This window comes from Notolepis coatsorum, assembly GCF_963971535.1.
Source record: "Notolepis coatsorum genome assembly, chromosome: 5".
Taxonomy (NCBI): domain Eukaryota; kingdom Metazoa; phylum Chordata; class Actinopteri; order Aulopiformes; family Paralepididae; genus Notolepis; species Notolepis coatsorum.
This window is the reverse complement of record NC_140169.1, coordinates 5,308,995-5,329,569: the sequence shown is the minus strand read 5'-3', so window position 1 is coordinate 5,329,569 and position 20,575 is coordinate 5,308,995. Positions and strand designations below refer to the sequence as shown.

Genomic DNA, 20,575 nt, shown 5'->3' with positions numbered 1-20,575 from the left:
TTTATTCCTAAAAACATGGCGAAATATGGAATTTTACCATAAAAATGGACTGAATGGAATATTTTTTGATTTATGGAGTGATAAAAAGAGATATCCAAAATCCCCTCTGTAATAACCTTTGGCTCTAATATGTCAACAAAATGAAACTATAATTTTGAAAATGGCTTTATCCAATGTTCAGATTTCTGTCCTGGAATTATATGCAAATTAGTGCATATTTAAGTAGATCATGCCTCATTTGCATATTTAAACATACAATTTCAGAAAACTTGTAATACAAAAAAGTCTTGTCTTAATATAAGTAATCAACTGGGGAAGTTTCATTGTGATATATATTAGTTAATTTTTTTACCCTATTCACCTGCAGTGTCTCCCCTTAAATCTGTATTTGGTACCACCAGGCACCCCTGACAGGGCAGCAAAGACTGTGAATGAAATCTACTGTAAGTACAGTTACTTTTGTATAATTTCTATAGCTCCGACATTTTTGACTGGATTTTCCAGACATTCACAGAAAGGTAAATAAACAATATACGTTGTATTTTATGGCAATAACGTTCAGGTTTGTTTGACCCGTGAGATGTAATCACAAAAATCACGCTAATATTCTTTTTCAGCTTTGACAGGGGCTGGTGAGAGCTGGGTAGTGTAGTTCTATGAAATGTCTACGTCCATCGAACGCCCTGGCTCTCCTCTTTCTTAGGACTACAACGATTTCATGACAGCATAATTTCCTTGCATCTAAATCATCCAGTTTCTGATGCAATGCGCAGAGATTTTTATAAGCTCATATTTCACTAATAACACTTAAAATCATTGGTAAACAAACGTAGTGCTGAAAATATACACATTGACTGCTGTTTTGATAGGGTTAGGGTCTTTACTCTTGGCTACATTTGAAAAAGAAATGCAACATTACTTAATATGGACTGTATTGATCTATTTATGACGTGAAATAAATCTGAACCTGGTACCGGGCCGATTGGGCTTAAGGGGTTAAATTAAATTAAATCAAATCCTATTTTATCATCATTGTCCTATTGTTGTCAGTTTCTTAGCTTCATGTCAGTTTGTATCATACTTTGTTGTTCCAAAGATCAGGCCTTTCAAGAAATTATAAAATGAATATATATGACCCCATCATTCTGTGACATTGTCATGTACAACAGCATCTCAGTTAATTTACTTCTGACCATAATCAAAGTATTTTTTCTATCCATTGAAATCCAGCCGTCTGATTTCCCAGGCCTGATAGATCTGAAGGGGGTTAGCTTAGCCTCAGATAATTTAAAATGGCTATTGGGCTATCTTGTATAATGCTTCAGTGATGTTGAAATTATGATGAATTGATCATCTCATAATGTTGATCATCTCATGATGTCGTGGAAGTGGATCCTCTCATGATGTTGTTGAAGTGGATCCTCTCATGATGTTGTTGAAGTGGATCCTCTCATGATGTTGTGGAAGTGGATCCTCTCATGATGTTGTTGAAGTGGATCCTCTCATGATGTTGTTGAAGTGGATCCTCTCATGATGTTGTTGAAGTGGATCCTCTCATGATGTTGTTGAAGTGGATCCTCTCATGATGTTGTTGAAGTGGATCCTCTCATGATGTTGTTGAAGTGGATCCTCTCATGATGTTGTTGAAGTGGATCCTCTTCTGATACTGTTGGATATTCTTTTTTCTCCACAGAGTTGCCTTTGAAGATCTCCTACCCACCCGACTTCTCTGAATCCCGTCATTATGGATTACTTTTGATAGTGTATGTATCGGCTGGAGAGATTATACTTTTGATGAATATTGATTATACAGTAAGAAAGATACTTTGTTTTTTTTTATATCAGCTGAACCCTTCATTATGAAGAGTCATAGTGGTCGGTTTTGGAATCATTCGTAGAGCGCGTGTATTTGCAGTTGTCAAAGTTGCAGTAAAGCCAAACCAAATCACTCAGGCTTCCATTCAAGTGTGTGCAGCATGGAGTTCATACTAAAGCTGCCCATTCAGACCTCAAACGTTCCTATTAACAAATTGTCCGCCAGGTATTGTACCCATCCTTATGCCCAGTCTGCCAGTGCTGTAACCCTATGGAGATGTTTACCTTCTTTGCAGGGCTATAACTTTTTAAATATTATAGCTATATCGACATTACTATGGCCCATTCAACATCGGGTATCTATCGTTCCGGATGTGGGAACGTTATATTTTTCATTCATACATTGTCGTGTTAATACCGTCGTGAATATAAGTATGTTTTTAAGGTTTTCTGCAGTAATTCCTAAAACGCGAGTTATAGGCCCTGATCCATATGATAGATTATCGATTGGCGTTTCTTTCCTATACACGCTATATTAAAAAATTCAAATGTATATGATCGGTATACATTATGCTTCATCATGCGTGAAACTAGTTAACTCGTTTCTGGCGCACAACGCATGGCGGGCAATAACGCGTATACTCGTTTCTGGCGTCCAATGTGTTAAGGAGAGGTGCTATCATTGATCATTGCTATCATTGACACATCCTGCACTCTCTGACACACAAACACACTACAGGTCACTTTAAACACAAAATAAAAGGTCACTTAAAAAAAAACATAACTATGTTTTTGTATAGTATAGTTAGTATAGCTACTGTAGGATAGTTTAGTTATATATAGTATAACTGTATATTGTATAGTATATCGTTTAGTAGTGTATATAGGACTCATTACCTTTTAATTCGTTAGCTTAGCATTGTATTTTATCTTATCTTAGTACTTTTTATCATGTCTAGTCTATTATCTATTCTATTTTATTCTATTTCTATTATTTGTATTTTTTGCACAATCTAGGCGGGCATGGCCACCATCATTTCACTATATGTCTCGTGTCTGTAGGTGACGAATAAACCTCTTGAATCTTGAATCTTGAAATATTTCCCCACACCTGGATTCACCGTTGCTACCATTTAGAATTCCGCTGCTTCTTCTGTTCCTGTTCAGTGACGTGTTCCCCGGTGGCCAGGCGGTGAACGACCGCTTCGCCCTGGACTGGGACTCCGTGCTGGTCAGCTCAGATAACGTCATCGTGGCTCGTCTGGACGGCAGGGGCAGTGGCTTCCAGGGTCAGAGGATGCTGCACGACATCTACCAGCGCCTGGGAACCGTGGAGGTTCAGGATCAGATCGCTGCTGTGGAGTATGTTATTCTGAACCCTGATGGACCTTTAATTCAGTTGTGTGTTCCGTTCTTGAGCTACAGTTGTGCTGCGTTAATCCTACAGTAAGCTTACTATTGTTTTGTTTTCCCACCAGATACATGATGAAATTACCATATATTGATCGAACACGGATAGCAGTGTTTGGAAGGGTAAGCTTGTCAGTAGGATGGATGGATGGATATACAGAGATATGGATATACAGACAGACAGACAGACAGACAGACAGACAGACAGACAGACAGACAGACAGACAGACAGACAGACAGACAGACAGACAGACAGACAGACAGACAGACAGACAGACAGACAGACAGACAGACAGACAGACAGACAGACAGACAGACAGACAGACAGACAGACAGACAGACAGACAGACAGACAGACAGACAGACAGACAGACAGACAGACAGACAGACAGACAGACAGCGATAGATAGATAGATAGATAGATAGATAGATAGATAGATAGATAGATAGATAGATAGATAGATAGATAGATAGATAGATAGATAGATAGATAGATAGATAGATAGATAGATAGATAGATAGATAGATAGATAGATAGATAGATAGATAGATCTAAGGGTTTAAAAGTCATATGAAGGGGATCTTTAAGGACTCTAGGTTGATCTACATCTCCAGCAGCTGCATATTTCATGGCTTTGTGTCTGAGTCACAACATGTATAGCTTCTAATCTCCTCTCCCATCCTTTCTATGTTGTCTAGTGAAGCAGAAATCGTGTGAAAATCCCTTTTAAAGGTGCTATAGATAACATCTGTATTTTAAATAATACATTTTCCCCTAAACATGCTTTTCCCCCAAATAAATGTTGGGTGGGTCCAAAATGAATGTATCCCCTCCCTACTTCCCATTTCCCCATGTGGAATGCACCTGATTGGATAACCATGCTGCTAGTTGAGACATGCTGACATGCTGGTGCTCTAGTGGGAAATCTAGTGGCTCAATGTTATCTATAGCAGGGGTTCCCAAACTTGTCAGGCCGCGACCCCCAAATAACGGTGTCTGAGAGCCGCGACCCCCACTATTATAGGAGGTAAAAAAATATATATTTTTTTATTTCTTTTTTTTAATAAAAGGAAATGTATGGTTGAAACATGCAAACGTTCAAACGCACACACACTAATAAGCATTGGCGGCTTTTAACCAGGGCCGGACTGGGGAAATCATTCAGGCCAGGAAATATAGTGCAAAATATAGCCCCAGTAGGGGGTCCCCTACCAGGAAACTTTTTGTTACAAAGACTTCATTTCCTGCATTCTGGTGCAGGCATTTTTTTTATTTGTACCCTTTAAATGCCAGTGTTTGTGATGGCATCACAAATTATTGTTAAAAAACAGGCTAGCATATGTATGATTAGCAACAACACCGATTTTTATGGATTTTCAGTTTTTTTGTAATTGAATTGAATTGAAAAAATACAATATTTTATTCAACTTCAGCCCTCATCATAACACTGATTAGCCCTGATTATTACAGGCTAGCATGTGTCAATGTGGCCGGAACCCACCTCTCGGAAGGAGTTACAGAGCTTCCTCGGGTTCGCTAACTTCTGCCGAAGATTCATCCGGAACTACAGCCAGGTGGCGGAACCACTGACCAGGCTAACCTCTCCCGCCCTGCCGTTCGACTGGTCCCCAGCGGCGGGTGCTGTGTTCCGCTCCCTCAAGAAGAGGTTCACTACCGCCCCAGTCTTGCTACATCCAGACCCCAAGAGACAGTTCATCGTAGAGGTGGACGCCTCGGATACCGGACTTGGGGCTATCTTATCTCAGCGGTCGGCAACGGACCAGAAGGTACATCCGTGCGCCTTCTACTCACGTCGTTTCCTCCCTGCCGAGAGGAACTACGACATCGGCAATCGGGAGCTGCTGGCGGTTGTGGCTGCCTTGGAGGAGTGGCGTCATTGGCTAGAGGGGGCCGAGGAGCCGTTTACCATTTGGACGGACCACAAGAACTTGACGTATATCCGTGCTTCCAAGCGCCTCAATGGCCGGCAGGCAAGATGGGCCAGCTTCCTCAGTCGTTTCGACTTCTCGCTGACGTTTCGCCCTGGTTCCCGCAACACCAAGGCCGACTCCCTGTCCCGGTTACACTCCAAGGGGGCCCCAACCACTGAGGACCCAACTCCCATCCTCCCAGAGGGCAGGGTGGTGGGAGTGGTCACCTTGGGCATCGAGGGGGTGGTAAGGCGTGCCCTACGCTTCCATCGCGATCCAGGCAAGGTACCGGTTCATCGCCTCTTCGTCCCCGACTCAGTCCGGTCCCGGGTCCTCCAGTGGGGCCATACCAGCCGGTTCGCCTGCCACCCAGGCGTTCATCGCACGTTCTCCTTCCTGGCTCGGCGATTCTGGTGGCCCACCATGAGGAACGACGTCAAGGAGTTCGTACTGGCCTGCGCAGTCTGCGCCCGCAGCAAGGCCTCCCACCAGGCGCCCTCCGGGCTTTTGCAGCCGCTTCCCATTCCGAGCCGCCCTTGGTCCCATGTGGCGTTGGACTTCATCACGGGACTTCCTTCCTCCCAGGGGAACACGTGCCTACTGACCGTAGTGGATCAGTTCAGCAAGGGGGTTCACCTCGTGGCCCTTCCCAAGCTTCCCTCGGCGGCCGAGACGGCGGACCTCCTGACACGCCACGTGTTCCGCCTCCATGTGTTTCCCGAGGACGTCGTCTCGGACCGGGGGCCCCAGTTCACTTCCCAGGTATGGCGGGCTTTCTGCAAGGGATTGGGGGCAACGGTCAGTCTTTCCTCTGGTTATCATCCCCAGACTAACGGACAAACGGAGAGGATGAACCAGAGCGCAGAGTTTCCTCTTCGGTGTGTGGCTGCCGAGAAGCCTGCTTCTTGGAGCCGTTTCCTTCCCTGGGTCGAGTACTCCATCAACTCCATGGTCAGTTCCGCCACCGGCCTCTCACCTTTTGAAGTATCCCTGGGCTACCAACCCCCTCTTTTCCCTGCACAGGAGTCGGAAGTGGCAGTTCCCTCCGTACAGGAGCATCTCGACCGGTGCCGTCGGGTCTGGGAGATCGCCAGGACTGCGCTGTTCCGGTCATCGGAGCGCGCCAGTCGTGGGGCCGACCGGCGCCGGGTCCCTGCGCCGACGTACCACCCTGGGCAGAGGGTGTGGCTGTCCGCAAAGGACCTTCCGCTTCGGTCCTCGGCCAAGAAGCTCAACCCCCGGTTCGTCGGTCCTTTTGAGGTTCTGAAGGTGCTCAGTCCGGCGGCGGTGAGTCTTAAGCTTCCTGCGTCCATGCGCATTCACCCCGTTTTCCATGTGTCCCGGGTTAAGCCTGTCTCTCTCAGTCCCCTGATGCCTCCTGCTCCGGACCCGCCTCCTCCCGAGATGGTGGACGGACACCCCCAGTGGCAGGTCCGCCGGTTGATGGGCGTTCGACGGCGGGGTCGGGGGTTCCAGTACCTGGTGGACTGGGAGGGATACGGCCCGGAGGAACGGAGCTGGGTCTCCCAATAGGCTCATCATGGACCCCGGCCTGATCACCGACTTCCATCGTGCCCACCCGAACGAGCCGGGTCGGGCTGGTCGCCGGGTGGCTCCCGTGGAGGGGGGGGTACTGTGAGGATTGGTTCATTCCCCGCCACATGCTCCGCTCCTTTAAGGTACTGTGTTGATTGGTGCATTCCTCGCCACACACTTTTGGAGCGAGTATCAATTCCAGCGCGCACCTGTCATAGTTTTTGATTAGCGCCCGAGAGGCTTTTTATACTGGGACTTCCCTTCAATCGATGTCGGGTCGTTTTGAATACTTCTGTTTCTGCCTGTTGTTCCCCGTTGCTGTGCCTCGTCTACTCTCCCTCCAGGACATCTGTGGATTGCCGCTGGTGAAGACCTTGTCCCCCCGTTTGGAGCTGCGCCTCGTTTACCCGCTTTACTCTTTGCGTTTTGGTGAGTTGGAACCAAACCCCTTTTTTGGACTATTCTGTTTTGTGTGTTTTGAAGAACACTGAAGAGTTCTATTTTTGCTTACACTTGACTAAGCTAAGTTGTGTGTTAAAGGAGACACTGAAGATTATCATTTTGCTTGCACTGGACTCAGCTGGGGTGTGTGTTTAGAAGAGACACTGAAGATTATCGTTTTTGTTTTGCACTGACCCTCAGCTAAATTGTGTGTTGTGGAGAACACTGAAGATATCGTTTTGTTTGTTCTGGACTCAGCTAAGGGAGGAGGAAACCGCACTGCCTCTGTGTGATGTGGACTGTTATTGATCTCTCTCTCTCTCTCTCCTTTCCACCTCGAGTTGAAGCTGGGAGTATCTGCAGAGCCGCTTCGGCGTCAACACCGTTTCCCCACCTCGAACACCAAGAGGATCTGCAGAGCCGCAGATAACTCTGCTGAAGGCAGTCTCCCTTTGTTTCAAGATTGTTACTTGACTCCTTTTTGACTCTGAAAATAAATACGCCCTAGTATTTGGCTAACTCTTAACTACCTCTGTGCCGTGCGTTTGAGGTCGGTTTCAAACCCTAACAGGATTTGATTGATTGATTGATTGATTGATTGATTGTGTGAGTTGCAGTGATCTCCTGGTTGTTCCCCACCTAGGTTATCTAACTATTGCGCTGGTGCAACTAGAAACACTGGCCTGGCCTGCTTCTAAGTTCAGTGGCCTGACTGCATAATTTTTTATTTATTTTTTGACATTTATATATATATATATATATTTTTCATCTGGCGACCCCCCCCCCCCCCCCCCCCCCCCCGCAACACCGACTTTGGGAACCCCTGATCTATAGCACCTTTAAAAAAAATTTAAATAAAAGAACATAAAACTGTTTATTTATTGTGTTTAGGGTTATGGAGCCTACTTGACATTAATGATGCTCAAGTCGACAGACAGCCTGTTCAAATGTGCTGTGGCCATGTCGCCCGTGACAGACTGGAAGCTGTACGGTGAGTCCATCACAGTTCATTCTCACGTCTTCATAATATAAAATAAAACATTAGAGAGTTTAATTCCAAGGTTCCTACGCAGGTTGTGAACATAAGGAAGGGTTCTGTACAGGTATTCTAGACAAACAATAACATTTCAAATTATGGACAAACCATACAACCATTACTGGACCACTGTTTCACTGACTAGAAGCTGTAGTGGACCCCTGGGTCACTGACTAGAAGCAGTACTGGACCCCTGGGTCAGTGACTAGAAGCACTACTGGACCCCTGGGTCACTGACTAGAAGCAGTACTGGACCCCTGGGTCAGTGACTAGAAGCAGTACTGGACCCCTGGGTCAGTGACTAGAAGCAGTACTGGACCCCTGGGTCACTGACTAGAAGCAGTACTGGACCCCTGGGTCACTGACTAGAAGCACTACTGGACCCCTGGGTCACTGACTAGAAGCAGTACTGGACCCCTGGGTCACTGACTAGAAGCAGTACTGGACCCCTGGGTCAGTGACTAGAAGCAGTACTGGACCCCTGGGTCACTGACTAGAAGCAGTACTGGACCCCTGGGTCACTGACTAGAAGCACTACTGGACCCCTGGGTCACTGACTAGAAGCAGTACTGGACCCCTGGGTCACTGACTAGAAGCACTACTGGACCCCTGGGTCACTGACTAGAAGCAGTACTGGACCCCTGGGTCACTGACTAGAAGCAGTACTGGACCCCTGGGTCACTGACTAGAAGCAGTACTGGACCCCTGGGTCAGTGACTAGAAGCAGTACTGGACCCCTGGGTCACTGACTAGAAGCAGTACTGGACCCCTGGGTCAGTGACTAGAAGCAGTACTGGACCCCTGGGTCACTGACTAGAAGCACTACTGGACCCCTGGGTCAGTGACTAGAAGCAGTACTGGACCCCTGGGTCAGTGACTAGAAGCAGTACTGGACCCCTGGGTCACTGACTAGAAGCAGTACTGGACCCCTGGGTCACTGACTAGAAGCAGTACTGGACCCCTGGGTCACTGACTAGAAGCAGTACTGGACCCCTGGGTCACTGACTAGAAGCAGTACTGGACCCCTGGGTCACTGACTAGAAGCAGTACTGGACCCCTGGGTCACTGACTAGAAGCACTACTGGACCCCTGGGTCACTGACTAGAAGCAGTACTGGACCCCTGGGTCAGTGACTAGAAGCAGTACTGGACCCCTGGGTCACTGACTAGAAGCAGTACTGGACCCCTGGGTCACTGACTAGAAGCAGTACTGGACCCCTGGGTCACTGACTAGAAGCACTACTGGACCCCTGGGTCACTGACTAGAAGCAGTACTGGACCCCTGGGTCAGTGACTAGAAGCAGTACTGGACCCCTGGGTCACTGACTAGAAGCAGTACTGGACCCCTGGGTCACTGACTAGAAGCAGTACTGGACCCCTGGGTCACTGACTAGAAGCAGTACTGGACCCCTGGGTCACTGACTAGAAGCAGTACTGGACCCCTGGGTCACTGACTAGAAGCAGTACTGGACCCCTGGGTCAGTGACTAGAAGCAGTACTGGACCCCTGGGTCACTGACTAGAAGCAGTACTGGACCCCTGGGTCACTGACTAGAAGCAGTACTGGACCCCTGGGTCAGTGACTAGAAGCAGTACTGGACCCCTGGGTCACTGACTAGAAGCAGTACTGGACCCCTGGGCCACTGACTAGAAGCAGTACTGGACCCCTGGGTCACTGACTAGAAGCACTACTGGACCCCTGGGTCACTGACTAGAAGCAGTACTGGACCCCTGGGTCACTGACTAGAAGCAGTACTGGACCCCTGGGTCACTGACTAGAAGCACTACTGGACCCCTGGTTCACTGACTAGAAGCAGTACTGGACCCCTGGGTCACTGACTAGAAGCAGTACTGGACCCCTGGGTCACTGACTAGAAGCACTACTGGACCCCTGGGTCACTGACTAGAAGCAGTACTGGACCCCTGGGTCACTGACTAGAAGCAGTACTGGACCCCTGGGTCACTGACTAGAAGCAGTACTGGACCCCTGGGTCAGTGACTAGAAGCAGTACTGGACCCCTGGGTCACTGACTAGAAGCAGTACTGGACCCCTGGGTCACTGACTAGAAGCAGTACTGGACCCCTGGGTCACTGACTAGAAGCAGTACTGGACCCCTGGGTCACTGACTAGAAGCAGTACTGGACCCCTGGGTCACTGACTAGAAGCAGTACTGGACCCCTGGGTCAGTGACTAGAAGCAGTACTGGACCCCTGGGTCACTGACTAGAAGCAGTACTGGACCCCTGGGTCACTGACTAGAAGCAGTACTGGACCCCTGGGTCACTGACTAGAAGCAGTACTGGACCCCTGGGTCAGTGACTAGAAGCAGTACTGGACCCCTGGGTCAGTGACTAGAAGCAGTACTGGACCCCTGGGTCACTGACTAGAAGCAGTACTGGACCCCTGGGTCACTGACTAGAAGCAGTACTGGACCCCTGGGTCACTGACTAGAAGCACTACTGGACCCCTGGGTCAGTGACTAGAAGCAGTACTGGACCCCTGGTTTCATCGCCTGCCTTAGCTGCCTTTGATGTTCTCTGAGCACTTAAAATAAAAATGTTGATGCAGACATTAGATTCGATTCGATTAAATTAGATTTGATTAAAAAGTATTTCAGTACAGTACAATGAAAATAAATTGGTATCTAACCAGAGTGCTAATGTAACAGTAAAGTGCATTAACAATATACAATGTACAAGTGATTACACTGGAATATATATAAATTAATACTACTGACTGAGTCATTCATTTGATGTATGCACAGTGATACAGGTATAATACACTATGGTAGTAAGCCATACTGTCCAGTGCTATAACTAGTAAGAGTAGGTAAGGGACATATACAGATATAGATATAGTATATACAGGAATATGGAATATATGCAGGTATATTCAGACAGGTGTGGATAAATAATATATATATACTGTAAATATATGGTATCTACATTATTGATGCAGATATTAGGCTACTTTGTTAACATTTATTTAGACATGAACCCTGTCATTCTAAAACCAGGTGCCATTTCAACAATGGGACACGCTGCTTTTACTAAATAGTTTATTGTTTATTGGATGGCCATTAGCTGCCACAGTGGTGACAGCTAGTCTCCCTGAAGTCCACTCACAACAGACATAAGAAAAAACGATCCAACATATAAACACAAAGATAACAATAACTCGACCTACCAACACTAAAGGAAAACCCACCCATACAACCACAGTCCCTCCCACCTAAAATAATCAATACAATTACACCCTGATAAAATTATACAACAAAAACTTAGTGGAGTAATCAAGACTTAAACAAGAGCAAAGTATAACAGAACAATGTTAAAACAAGAAAAGAAAAAAAAAGGAATTAAAACATACACTAAAATCTCAGAACAGAGAGAACACAACTAACATAACGTAATTAAGGTACTACAACTTCATGTGATCATAAATGTACATTGGAACTGGCTCATTGATAATGATTGCAATCACTGGTTTTTCTCAAGGCATTTGCTCATAAATATGTTTAATTTCAGATACTATTCTCTGCACTTTTGAAGTATTGAACATTAACTTTAATTTCAACAATGTGTAGCTTTTTCCAATGAAGCCCTTCAATTGTTTAATTGCATGAATAATTATAATTTGGCATTCAACACAATATTCAGGTACAGTACTCAGGTTCAGAGTTCGATTCATACAGATCTGTATAAGGTTGGTGATGCTTATACACGCTGTAACGAGAATACATTTAATATATATGTTAATACATCAATATATATACCACTGTTCCACTGACTGCCCCTGAAGGTTACATGTAAGCGGCACTCTGTGCTCGAAGCGTGTTGAAGAAGGGAGCTGAGTCCGGGGCTTCATAAGGCAGAACAGAATCATATGCGTAGTAGACCGCGGATATCCTTTCTGCCTCGTTTGAAGTCGCCGGCCGCTTCCCTCCGTAGCGAAAGCATTTACTCTGGGGGCTTCAGTGTGACAGTACTTACTTACCAGCACCTTGAAAGCACCGTGTACCAGAAGCACTGTCTTAGAATGCATATATCTCTTTCCATCTGCACAGCATCGGCCTTCTCAGAGAGGTACCTCGGCATGCCATTACGAGACGACAGTCGCTATCAGGTGCGTTGTGTTCACTTCCCCCGTCCGTGCTTGTTGTGTCGATCTTGTTTAGCTGTTTTTCGAGAGAGAGTCTCGAGACATCACAGAGACACGCCGCCTCGCAGTCGAGCGGCCGCTATTAAAGGGGGGGGGGGGGGGGGGGGGGGTGAGGCGGCGGCTGGCGGGTCAGACTCTTGTCACACGTCTTGGGCGCCGAGGCGAGAGCGTTGGCACGTCAGATCGCTGCCTCCCCTGTTAGAGTTATATGCTCTGTGTGAGAAATGAGGAAAGAAAATAACTGTGTGAAGAAAAGCAACCTGGTCCCTGTTGGCTACAGTCTGAACAACTCAACATCACACATAACAATGTTAATGGTAGCTAATTGATTGATTGATTTATTGATTGAAAACTTTATTAACAGATTGTAGAATGGGTACAATACAGTACAGCTCAATACACACAATTGTTAAGGGGATGCAGACCAGAGAAAGACTTTCGTCTTGTTTACATCAGGGTCCCCCAATGGTAGTGCTGACACTTCAAAGACTTCCATCTTGTGTTTTCAACTCTTATGTTTGGACATTTGATACTGCCAACGCTCAGTTAGTACATCTATCATAGTACATCTTTATGACCATCTCAGTTAGTAAATCTAGTGTAGTGCATCTTTATGACCATCTCTGTTAGTACATCTAGTGTAGTGCATCTTTATGACCATCTCTGTTAGTACATCTAGTCTAGTACATCTTTATGACCATCTCAGTTAGTACATCTAGTCTAGTACATCTTTATGACGATCTCTGTCAGTACATCTAGTGTAGTACATCTTGACCATCTCAGTTAGTACATCTAGTGTAGTGCATCTTTATGACGATCTCTGTCAGTACATCTAGTGTAGTACATCTTGACCATCTCAGTTAGTACATCTAGTGTAGTGCATCTTTATGACCATCTCAGTTAGTACATCTAGTCTAGTACATCTTTTTTTTTTTTTGATCAAATTTTTTTTATTATTAATTACATGAAACAGGACAACACAATAACCACAGTAACAAAAAACATAACTTTCACAGGAGAATAACAAACAATAATAATACAGAATAATAAATTATAAAGACAAAAAGAAAAAGAAACAGCGTCCAACCTATCAAATATAGATGGCTACTTCAATAACAAAAAGGGTCTTCAAAACATGGCAACCTTTCCCCACCTTTACAAAGTGGAGTGACTTAAAAGATTGTTTATGAGAGTGTTGCCGCAGATTTACTGTAGATAGCCTAGGTCCCTTACACATGTTCAAGACTGCCAAACTTGCAGAAGGTAAAGTGTAAGAAGAAAGAAATTCTTCCTCCAAGTTGGTTGACAGGTCAATCAGTCTGTCAATATTAGTCTCTTGGGGAGATGGCATGTGAGTTGACATATAGCGCAGAATAGCTAAATACCAACCCCCCCTAAAATCCCCCCAGTCAAAGTTAAGAAGGACAAGACAAAAACCAAGACAGACAAGACATTTCCTCCTCCCCCTCCCCAGAGACCGCCGGACCCCCCCGATCAAGCGCCCCAACCCCGCTCAGCCGCACACTGCGGTCTTTACCTTCTCAGCTGCTGCGAACCACAGGTCAATTCCAGCCTGCCCTACCCCGATCACCCGGGCCGTGGATATCTCAAGATAAATCACATCCAATAGAGTTAGGGACCAGTTAATCATTGTAAGCTTCTCAGGCTCCTTCCATCTCATTGCTATTAGCTTCTTTGCTGCTGTGACGCCCGCTAGGACAACCCTTTTCAGTTGTACGGACGCGGGTAGTGTCGTTATATCGTTCAGGAGTAGCGTAACAGCTGTGAATGGGATAGTTAAGCCACACAGATCTGAAAGTTTGTCCGTTATTGACCTCCAGAAGCGGGCCACTGGTGGGCAATCCCAATACATATGCATATAAGTGCCAGTGGCCTTTTGAGAGCACAAAGTGCACCGAGAGTCGGTTATCAGTCCCATAGCAAATAGCTTCCTAGGTGTAAGGTAGGTCCTATGAATATAATTAAAATTAATTTGCTGGTGATTGGGGTTGCGGGAAGATAATGCCACATTTGCCCAAACATCATCCCAGTCAAACTCGGGGTCCAACTCCGGTATATCCACACGCCAGATTGTATCCAATGATAAATTTTTATACGTGGATTGAATTAAGAGCGTATAAAAGTCGGAGACAAACCCTCTGGATGTCGTCCTGTCCACTATGAGCCTGAGGAAGGGGTGTGGGTGCAAGGCTTGAGCCCACGGTACGCCATGCGCCCTCAGTGCTGACCTTAGTTGAAGGTAAAGAAAGAAGGACTCGCCGGGTAGATCATAAAATTCTCTTAAGTCCTGAAACGCACGGAGGCCGTTCTTATCATAAATATCCTCCAGAGTATGCACTCCCCTCCTTTGCCATTGAGGAATATTAACCGGCTTGTGTCCAACAAGTAATTGCTGGTTATTAAAAATTGGAGAGTCCAGGTGCCAAGGGCATTTAACCCCACACGACCTCTGTACATTACGCCACGTTTGGATCACGTGAGTTATGATCGGTCCATACCTCAGCCGGCATTTCGCAATAGAGACAGTGGAGTACACTACATCCTGTAATCTTAGCGGAGACACCGCCGCCGCTTCTAAGGAGCGCCACGATACAGCCTCTACAGGGTCTAGCCAGCACATCAAAGGTCTCAGTGAAAAGGACCAGAAATACAGTTTAAAATCAGGGATTGCGAGGCCCCCATCTTGTTTCCTACGTTGAGTAGTAGCCCTTTTGATTCTCGGGCGTTTGTTATTCCAGACAAACTTAGATACCATCGATTGTACCTTGCGCCAGTGGTCTATTGGAGGGGGCAGGGGGAGCATTGAGCTAATAAAATTTATCCTAGGCAGGATGTTCATTTTGATTATGGAAGCCCGGGCTTGTAAGGAGTTAGGAAGGGACGACCACCTGTCTAGATCCTGGCGTATTTTATCATAAGTACCCGTGAAGTTGTACTTAGTAGTTTGGTTCAGCGTGGGGAATATCTCTATGCCCAGGTATTTGAAATGTTCTACTATGGGGATATCAGCTGGTAGTCGTACCGCCTTGGCCAGTTCATTAAGAGGTAGGCAGGCTGATTTGTTCCAGTTAATCTTAAAACCTGACAATTTACCAAAGTCGTCGATTATCCTCAATAATTTTGTGGCCGACCGGGAGGGGTCGTCCATGAAAATCAGCAGGTCATCCGCATAGAGAGCAATTTTGTGTGGAGTATTGTTGACCATTATGGGGACGATGTCCTCCGATTGCCTAATAAATTGGGCCAAAGGTTCGAGGGAAAGCGCGAACAGTCCCGGGCTCAGAGGGCAACCCTGTCTAGAAGATCTGGAGACTGGAAAGAGTGTGGAACAGTTTTTGCCTGTCAGTATCATCGCAGACGGCGAGGCATACAGGACTTTAATCATATGAATAAAACTCTTTCCAAGACCCATGACCTCAAGTACCTTCCACAGATATGACCACTCAAGTCTGTCAAACGCCTTCATGGCATCCAAAGACAGAACTGTGGATGGAGTTGTATTGTCTTTACTGTTATCGATTACATGCAACAGCCTCCTAAGATTATCTGCAGCCAGACGCCCCGGGATAAAACCAGTTTGATCGCAGTGTACCAATACAGACATAAATCTCTGCAGGCGACGGGCCAGCACCTTGGCAAACACCTTTAAATCGGCCCCGAGAAGACTCAAGGGTCTATAGCTACCACAATCATTGGGATCTTTGTCCTTTTTGAGAAGTAAAGAAATCAACGCCATATTGACATCTCTTGAGAACTCCCCTTGTTCGATAGCGTAATTGATCATATCGAGCATCAATGGACCCAGTTGGTCCCAGAAAGCTAAATACACTTCGGGTGGAATACCATCCCAGCCTGGCGCCTTACCCCTCTGCATTTCAACAATAGTCTCCCTCAATTCTACGAGAGTAATCGGTCTCCCCAGTTCCTTGGCCTCTTCCTCAGAAATGTGGGGTATCTCAAGCCCGCCAATGAACGATTCAAATCTAGAGTCATCCAGATTACCCTCTGAGCTATATAACTGTGAGTAAAACTCTTTAAAAGTGTCATTGATCTTTTTCGAATCAGTAGTGACTGCACCCTGGCTCGTCCTAATCGAGGGGATATCTGAGAAATGATCATTTGATCGTATTTTCATTGCCAATAGATGGCTAGGTCTGGAGCCGTGAAAATAGTAATTTTGTCTTGTCCTGTGTATCAAAAACTCAGACTGTTGTTTAAGTATGGAGTTTATTTCTTTTTTGACTATCTTACGTTGTGTGTTTAGTCGTTCATTATAGTCAGTTTGCAAGGATGCGTATAGGTCCGCATATAATGATTCCAGTCCTTCTAGCTTTTTTGACCGGGATTTTCGCAAATTGGAGGCAAATAGTGTGACATGACCCCTGATGAATCCTTTCAATGCGTTCCACAGGACCCTAGGGTCTTCTACTGTGCCAACGTTGATCTGCAAAAATTCAGCTAGTTTACTCCTGAACTCAGAACAGAAGTCATCGTTCTTTAGCAAGGTCGAATTAAAACGCCATCTGGGAGCTCTTGCGGAGAGCCTGCCAAAGGTTGCCGTAAGGAAAATCCCCTTGTGGTCTGAGAGAGCCAAGGGAACCAATGAGACATCGAAACTATCAAACATATTAGGGGACGCGAATGCATAGTCAATTCGAGAGAAGCTTTTGTGTCTGGCTGACAGGTGAGAGTAATCTCTGAGGGTGGGGTTGCATAAGCGCCAGAGGTCTGAGAGCCCCGTGTCTTTGGCCCACATCCTGAGGGCCTTAGAGGCCCGTTTCTGGTCGCTCGTTTCAGAGGGCCCAGACCTATCCATCTCCGCATCCCAGCACGCATTAAAATCGCCACCCACAATGAGAGCGTATCCATTAAGTTCCAACATATTCTTCGTGATTGTATTATAGAACGCTGAATCAAATGTGTTAGGAGCATACAATGCTATTATAGCCATCTTCCTATGCAAGAATTCAACTTTTGCTATAGTAATCCTTCCCTCCGTGTCCGACCATACATCCAAGATTTTGATATCAAGGTTACGTCTTGTAACTATGACTACTCCTTTCGTCTTATCATCGGCTGAGGATGCGGAGATAACGTGATATTGCCGATTTGCCAGTCTTGACACGTCACCTACCATTAAATGCGTCTCACTAAGGAGAGCAAGGTCAATATTTCTCCTCTTCAATAGCCAAAGGACACTGGCACGCTTGTGTGGGGCGTTAAGCCCTCCTGCGTTCCAAATTAAAATATTCAATTTAGCCATGGTCGAGCTTGTATAAGTGCGTAGAGAACATACCCGTGCAGCCAGGCTGAGTACAGAGGTGCCGATCCCGGCGGGCCCGGACGGTCAATCCCAGGAGTTCAGAGGAGGAACACTTACACATATATAAGACAACAGTACATAGAACACATAAAAATACCACCCCAGCTACAACCCCCCCTCCTTCTACTCTAAACCCTAACCCACCCGTCCTACTATAAGTTCCTCTATACCCACTCTCCAATCCCCACCCTATGCCCCACCCACTGAGGATGGTCATCTTCCTATCACTTCCCACTAGAGACATGGATCAATAAGACGCTTCCCACTCCCACCCCCCTCTAGATAAACCCCTGAGTAAACCCCCATTAGTCCAATAAACACAAATAATAATAAAATAAAATTCAATAAAGATATCGGTCGAAAACCACCTGAGCCCTGGCCCCAACATGAGAAAACCATAATGGTAAAAATAACCATTATTAAATAATAACTCCGCATCAACCTGCAGCCCTCTATTTCGGAATCTGCGCTTCAACATCACATTGTTATAGCCCAAAAAGGTATAGGAAAATTCAATACAAAATTAAATTAAAGCATCCCAGCCGATAGTCTAAGGCAGGTTCGGGTCACAGGTTAATTGTGCAAAATTGTGTGAACAGTGTCAATTAAACAATGACAAAAAAAGGAGGAAGGGAAAAAAAAGGTTATGGTCAAAGTGCACCCCTTTAGCCGTCCCTCTGATCAGGCACAACGGCTGAAATGACCCAACCTATGTAAGATTAGAATTAAACACAATCATTCATTAATCAATCCGGGGATGGTAATAGGCAACACCTGACACCACCTGTCATCATACATTGTTTCAATAAAGATATCGGTCGGAGCAGTTAGTCCAAGGTAGGATCGAATCACATTTAAATTGCTCATTCAAATGCCATTAAAACATATAGGAAAATTCAATACAAAATTAAATTAAAGCATCCCAGCCGATAGTCCAAGGCAGGTTCGGGTCACAGGTTAATTGCTCATTCAATTGCCCTTAAAACAGCGACACTAATTATTATATAATTACTCAGCATCAACCTGTAACCATCTACCCTGGAGTCTGCATATTAATGTATCAACGTTATAGCATAAGTGCCTCACGGAAAATTCAAAACAAAATTAAGGCTTGTCAGTAGTTAGTCCAAGGTAGAACCGGATCACATTTAAATCGCGCATATAGATGACATAAAAACAGCGACAGTAGGAAAGAAAAAAGAAAGGAAGAGAGGGTGATGGCTAGAGTGCAAGCCATATAACCATATAGCCATTAAGTGCAAGCCATACCCGACCCAACCTGTTATCAAATATTGTTTATGCATATTCAACCGACCTTGGCATCTACTTTGGATCACCAAAGCTCAAAACAACCTGGATATAAAAATAAAAAGCATACCAGAAGTTAGTTAGGGACTCGGTCACTCTTGAACTGTGCAAACCAATGTCCCTTTGAACAGCAACAGCAACCAAAATACGTAACCATTAACGAATGTCTCAGCGCAGACCATAGTCGAAGCCCGCTGGCTAGCCCGAGGCTAGCGCGTAAGCTAGTGACGAATCCGGATAGCACGTTAGCCTACTATGTACATTGTTCAGCTAGCTCGTTAGCTTCCAAAGAGGCGATACACAAGTACGACCATGAGGTCAGCTTTAGCAAGTAACAGAAGTCATTGGGAAGCCCCGCTAGTTGGATGGGCAGAGGACAGTTAGCATGTCTGGGCATGACAGCAAGTGTTTGTGAATAGTCGACCTAATCAATGTATATAGGCCCAAACCGCCAAGTCACTCACCCTCCATAGATATCAAGCAACAGACTCGGGTGTCTTCGCGAGATATTCCTTCGCTTTAGCCAACGACCAAAACAAACGCTGACCACCGACCTTCTCCAACACAGATAGTTTCGCGGGAGCGAATAACGTGGGCCTCAGGCCTAGTCTCCATAGCTTAGTCAGGACCACCTTGTACTCGGCTCTCTGAGCTTGAACCTCCGGTGTAAAGTCCTCGAAAATGGCCACTTTGTGATCGCCAAACCTCAGAGTACCCCTTCTGGTACGAGCCGACCGCATGATGATTTCTCTCTGTTGGAGTCTGTTCAGCTTGACTATGATGGGCCTCGGTTCTTTGTTCACGCCGGGAGAAAACCTGCCCGCTCTGTAAGCCGACTCACAGATAGGAGGCGAGGGGAGGACGTCCGTCCCTAGTATCTTCTGCAGCAGTTCGGGCATGGTCTCAGAGAGACGGCCTTCACCGCTGGTCTCCGGTACTCCAACAATCCTGACGTTGTGGCGTCTATCCCGGGACTGCATCTCCTCCATCGCCGACTGTAGTTTGTTGACTTCAGCCTGCCTAGCCAGTAGGGCGGATTCAAGACCCGCCATCTTCTCACATTGTGATGATACCTCCGTCGTTAGCATGGCTAGTTCGTTAGCATTAGCCGATGAGGCAGCGTGAATCGTCTCCATCTTGTCTGTCAGCGGGACTACCGCCAGCCGTATTTCTTCTGATATCTCACGACGGAGGCTGATACAGAAATCCGCCAGCACTTGCTTCTGTGCTTCAGCGATGCGTGCCTCAGATTCTGCGTGTACTTTCTTCTGTGCTTCAGCGATGCGTGTCTCAGAGTCTGCGTGTAGCTTGGTCATGACCAAGAGCACAGCTTCGCTTAACTCCCCGACAGCGGGAGACGGTACGGCCATGCTCGGCGGTGTCGGTGTCGTGCCTAACTCTTTCATGGCTCTGGTTTCCACCCCCGCCATCGTAGAAAGTCGAAAAAAGTTGATGAATGTATACTAAACACGACGACCTAGCAAACAGATAAAAACAAATAAAAATAAAATAAAGACTAATGGGGAGAAACGTATATTCAGCACGGTAGAAGGGAGCTCATGTGAAAACACGTCTACTCCATGATCGCTCAGCC

General features: G+C 46.0%; 1 protein-coding gene across 1 annotated transcript in view; it reads left to right on the top strand.

Annotated features, from left to right (window-relative positions):
- The window catches only part of dpp10 (dipeptidyl peptidase like 10), a gene marked incomplete at its 3' end in the record, with an annotated part of 1,190,700 nt that overhangs the window by 1,160,049 nt on the left and 10,076 nt on the right, over positions 1-20,575 (top strand). Inside the window, exons 20-24 of the mRNA XM_084314814.1 lie at positions 1,694-1,763; positions 2,983-3,177; positions 3,294-3,348; positions 8,026-8,125; positions 12,235-12,293. Of these exons, the coding sequence (XP_084170940.1) occupies positions 1,694-1,763; positions 2,983-3,177; positions 3,294-3,348; positions 8,026-8,125; positions 12,235-12,293 (479 nt within the window). The remainder of the gene's footprint in view (positions 1-1,693; positions 1,764-2,982; positions 3,178-3,293; positions 3,349-8,025; positions 8,126-12,234; positions 12,294-20,575) is intronic.